The 5331-nt window shown below is 52.0% G+C and overlaps 1 protein-coding gene across 1 annotated transcript; it reads right to left on the bottom strand.

Annotated features, from left to right (window-relative positions):
- Positions 1–405: 405 nt before the first annotated feature.
- On the bottom strand, positions 406–4684 carry HOXC10 (homeobox C10). The gene is made up of 2 exons (XM_048328060.1): positions 3852–4684; positions 406–915 (listed from the first exon to the last, which is right to left on the bottom strand). The coding sequence occupies exons 1-2, from the start codon at positions 4615–4617 to the stop codon at positions 638–640; spliced, it is 1044 nt and encodes a 347-aa protein (XP_048184017.1). The 5' UTR covers positions 4618–4684; the 3' UTR covers positions 406–637.
- Positions 4685–5331: the final 647 nt, after the last annotated feature.

Here is a 5331-nt window from a genome sequence, read left to right as displayed (position 1 = left end):
TTCCCTGGGAGGAACTGCACAACGCCGGGCGTGAGATGTCCCCACTGCAACTTGAATTTACAGACACTTCCATGAAATCCATCTTTTTTTCCTCGGGTTTTTTCGCCGTTTTTATTTTACAATGGGCAGGCTACGCTAAGATATGGGGGGAAAAAAAACAACTTCGGGACGCATTTATTCCCTCCTAAACGTACGAAACACACCGGGGGGAAAGTCCTTCTGCTTTGTGCTGCACGGAAATAACTTAAAACATCTGATAAGGTCGGGTTTGGGGGTTTTTTAGCCACCGTCTCCACCTTTTATTTTTCCACCGAGAAACCGCGGGTGCAGAATTCCTCCTGGCGCTCAGAGCGCTGCATCTTCTCCCTCTGTAAAAACCACTCGAGGTCCTTTGATTTTATTTTATTTCAGTCGTTTTGGGATCGGGGTGGGTTTTTTTGTTTTTTGTTTTTTTTTCTTCTTTTCCGGTGGGCGCGTCGCCTTTCTACCCGAGGGGCGATTAAAATAAAATAACAATAAAATAATAAAATAATAATAAAATAGAGACTAAACACCCCCCCACCCCCCAAAAAAAAAAAAAAAACAAAAACAAAAAAAAACACAAATCGCGGGCGGTTCCGGGCGCTGAGGACGCGACTCAGGTGAAATTAAAATTGGAGGTGAGTTCGCGGATCCGGTTCTCCCTGTTCATCTTCTTGAGCTTCATGCGGCGGTTTTGGAACCAGATTTTGACCTGCCTGTCCGTCAGGTTGATGCTCTTGCTGATCTCCAGGCGGCGCTCTCGGGTCAAGTACATATTGAACAGAAACTCCTTCTCCAGCTCCAGCGTCTGGTGCTTGGTGTACGGACACCTCTTCTTTCTTCCGCTCTTTGCCGTCAGCCAATTTCCTGTGGCGTTCTCCGCCTTTATGTCCTCTGTTAAAAATAACAGCCCGGCGTGAGAGACCCTCGCAGGGGCGGCGAGGCGCTGAAACGGGTCTTTTTCCGCGCCCCCCCCCCCAAAAAAAAAAAAATCGCGTTAAAATAAAGATGTTTGGGTGCGTTTGTGGAGGGTTTTTTTTTTCTCCGAGAGGTGGGGGGGGGGGGGTTGAAAAAAAAAGAGATGCGCTGCTGCGCTGGGATCAGGGTTTTGGGGAGGGGGTTTTGCGGCAGAGAAAAGGGGTTTTGGGGGAGAAGAATCCAGTTTGGAGGAGATCAGCTGGGGTTTGGGAAAGGGAATGGGGATTTTGGGGAAGAGAAAAGGGGGTTTGGGGGAGAAGAATCCAGTTTGGAGGAGATCAGCTGGGGTTTGGGAGGGGGAATGGGGATTTGGGGCAGGGAAATTTGGGGTTTGGGGGAAGGAAACCGGGATTTTGGGGAGGGAAATTGGTTTTGGGGGAGAAGAATCGAGTTTGGAGGAGATAAATAGGGGCTTGGGGAGATAAATCGGGGTTTGCAGAGGGGGATGGGGGTTTTGGGGATAAGAATCGAGTCTGGAGGAGATAAATCGAGGTTTGGGGAGATAAATCGGGGTTTGGGGAGAGAAGTGGGGTTTGGAGGGGGGTTTTAGGGAATAAGTGGGTGGGGAAAGCACCTCCACCGCCGAGGAACCCGCAAAGGTCGCGGGGTGAAGATCTCCTGCCTCCCCCACGGCAATTAAACACCGCTAATTAAAAACTCCCTGCGGTCAGAGATGAGTTGTGGGGTCCGCCGCAGCTCTGGGGGCTTCCCCAAATCACCCCAAAACCCCCATCCTTTACCAGCTCATCCAGGGGCTGGAATGGGCGCGTTTTGGGGATATTTTGGGGTGAAATAAATTTATTTTCGCTGCCCCCGAGCAGCCTTTCCCTCGAGGATTTCCCGGCTGAGCTGCGAGGGCACAAACCGGGGGAATTTGGAGGAATTTCGGGAAAGGCGCCCGCGTTTCACACGTCCCTAAACAAACACCGGCGGATCCTTGGGCTTTGAATTTGGTCATGAGGAGGAAAAACTCCGGCACCAAATCCCTGGCCGGGATCTGAGCCTGAATCCCCGGGAAAATCCAAGAGAATCGCAGCAAATCCTCGGCGCCGGATTTGGGGGAAATCCGTGAAAATTCGGGGTTCGCCCTTCAGGGTTGACCCCAGAACCTTGAATGCCACCAAACCTTGGGAATCCCCTTGGAACGCTCTCCGCCCCCTCCCCCAAATGCTGAAATTCCACCAGAAAGGGATTTTTAGTTAAAAAACCCCCACATTCGGGCTCGACGGAAACGAAAATCGCAGCTTTGAGAGGTTTCCCAAGGAAGCGCCAGGAACAGAAACCGCCCGAATCCTCCCCAAATCGCCTCGGACCATTCCAAACCCGAAACCTCGGTGGCAACGACCCCAAAAAAGCTCCAAAATCTGCGCAGCCCCGCGCGTCCGCTCCAAATTCCACATCCGAGCTGAGACAAACCCGCTCCCTTTATTTATTTTCCAGTTCTTTCCACCCACAGCGCAAATCCAGCCCAAAATAACCTCTTCATTTTGGGGTTATCTCGCACCAAAACCTCTCCCGGCGCGGGCGTTGAAGGCGCTTTTGTGCAGATTAAGTTTGCAGGGTTTTGATAACCTTGACTTTGCTTTTTTCCCCCCTTTGTTTGGGTTTTTTTCTGTCGGTTTTTGCTGGGTGTGATCGCAGCTCAGCTCTCGGATCAAATCATTTCCCCTCCGGACCCCAAAACAGAAATGGGAATTATTAAATAAAATAAAGAGGGCGGGGGAAGGGGAAAGAAAAAAAAAAAAAGGGAATTTTTGGGTTCTGCTTCTCCCAAGGCCAATTTTGATGGGGAAGGAGAGGTTTTGTTGGGGGGGCCAGGATTTTTGGGGAGTCCACAAGCGAGCAGAGCCTAAATTTGAGGATATTTTTAATCCACCCAGCACAGGCAAAGCCAGGCTTAGATCCGAGCGGGCTTTTCCAGATTTTTTGGGTTTTTTTTTTTTTCCCCGGAAAACCCAAATCCATCCCTTCCCATCGCTCCCGCTCGCTGAATCCGCCTCTGGATTTACCCAGCTTGGATTTAATGGGGGAAGAAACCCCGAATATTCGCCGATTTCCAGCCTCTCCAGCGAAAAATCCGAGCGCCTTCCATGCAAGCCTCGCCTCGGAAAAATCCCAAACTTAAAACATCTGCTCAGCACAACAGAAACATTTTTTTGCCTCCGCAAACGAGACCTCGGTTCGTCAGCAACAACAACAACAAAAATTAAATAAAAAAAAAAGCTCTGTCCTCTCCCTGAGTCTCTTCCCAAGCCTGGGAAGAGCCACAATTCCCGCCTGGAGCTGCGAATTCCTCTCCGCGCGTTTTCATTTCCATTATTTTCATTTTAATCCTTTTTTTTTTTTTTTTTTCCAACCCCGAGCCAACGCCAGAGGAAACCAATTCTCGCCTCGCGCGCGGAAATGGAGAATTCCCCCTGAAAAAGGGGCGAAAATCGGGGTTCATCCGCCTCAAAAAATCACAACAACCCCTCCCCAAGAGCCCCAAATCTCCGCGATTCCAAAGCAAAGCCACTCCCGCTCTCCGCAAACACCGATTTCCCATCTTCTTTTTGGCATTAAACACGCGCACAACAGATTTTCCTCCGCTCCGACCGCACTCTCTGCTCCCTTTTCTCCCTTCTGGTAATTAAATTTATGAACACGTTTGAAACCAGCAGGATTTGAGGCAGAATATCTGGGGTTTGGGTTTTTTTTTTCCTCCATAAAAAATCCCGATTATTTCAAAGCCAATTTCTGCGGGAGAAGCCGGCGGGGCAGAGAGCGCGTTCCTGAATATTCCCTGAACATTCCCTGAATATCTCTCTTCTTAACCACTCCAATCAATTAAATAAGGAACGGTTCTCGCCTACCTTTCGCCTCGCTGTCGGAATTATCGGTGCTGGTGGTGTCGGTGCTTTTATTCAGCTCCTTCTCCGCCTCGGCCGCGCCGCCTTTTCCAGCGGCGCCGCTTTTTTCCGTTTTAATTTCGCTCGGCGGCTGCTCCGCGGCGGCGTTTTCGGGGAAATTCCCTTGGAATTTGGGCGAAATTCGCTCCACCACGGGCGGAGGAGGCGGAGGAGGCGGCGGAGCCGCTTCCAGATGCTCGTTCCTGGCGCTCAGGCTCGCCCGGGCTTCAAAAGTCGCCTCGAAATCGGCGGAATTGCCGCAATTCTGCGCCTTCTCCAGGGAGGGGTAACCTTGGCCGGCTCGGTAGTAGCTGGGCACGGGCACCTCGTGCTCGCCCAGGCACGATTCGGGCAGCGGGGAGGGGAACAGGGCGCCTTCGGGGGCGTTCTTGGCCCTTTTTTCCGCCGTGAACATGCAGCAGACATTCTCCTCCTTGACGCTGGCCGGGAAGGAGCAGGACGGCAGCTGCCTCGCAACAGGTTGCTCGATCCTAAAAGCGCTTTTGGGGTCGGCCCAGGTGTCGAGCTGAGCCAGGTAGGACGGGTAGGATCCCAGGGAAACCTCGTCGCGTTTGGGGAGAGAAGGGAGGATGCCACAGTTCCGCATCACCCCGCAGCCGAAATCGCCGCCGGGCTGCCCGAACATCCCCTGGCCCGAGGCGAAATTCTCCCCGCGGCTCAACGAGTCCATCAAAAACGAGTTGGGAGTCACATTGTTGGGACATGACATTTTCTCCGAGAGGGCTTTTAAGGAGGAATACTCCAGCCAGGGGCTGACATCTTTTTTTTAGCGAGGGGGGAAGGAGGAGAGAGGGAGGAAAAAAAAAAAATTAAAAAAAAAAAAAAAAAATCAAGCCCCATAATTATCCACGCATCGCTTTTCACTCCCCCCCCTTCCCTTTTTTCCTTTTTTTTTCCCCCTCCATCCTTCACCCCCACGTGATGTTCAGGCCAATGAGGATTGAAAATGGCCTTGATGATTCAGACGGCGGAAACGTCACGGGGGTCAAGTTGTCGCCACCGGGAGCGGCACCGTGGAGCAACAGCGACATCTGCCCGCTCCCGGCCGGGACCTTCACGTTGAACAAAGCCCGAGCTGCCGCTGCCCTCCCGCCCCGTTTGTTTACCAACCCAGCCCCGCGTGGGGATGAAAAAACGGGGGAAAACCCCCCAATTTCCCACCCCGAATCCACCCCCCGGGGGTGGCGTCAACGCGGGGAGAAAAGGGGGAAATTGGAGTTATTAAAAAAGAAAAAAAAAGAGAGAGAGAAAAGAAAATTTGCCCTCGCGTTGTTGTTGGGGTTTTTTATTTAATTCCGGCTTCCCTGGATGGGTCAAAAGCCCTCTTTTTGTGGCCTGAAATAGAGGGGGGGTTTAATTATCGCTTCCCAACGGGCGACCCCCGCCCTGGTCTCTCCTTCCTCCTTCTCCTTCCTCCCTCGGC

Source organism: Corvus hawaiiensis, chromosome 24 (assembly GCF_020740725.1).
Source record: "Corvus hawaiiensis isolate bCorHaw1 chromosome 24, bCorHaw1.pri.cur, whole genome shotgun sequence".
NCBI classification, from domain to species: Eukaryota; Metazoa; Chordata; class Aves; order Passeriformes; family Corvidae; genus Corvus; species Corvus hawaiiensis.
Note: the sequence above shows the minus strand (reverse complement) of the source record. Positions and strands in the feature narration are given on the sequence as shown.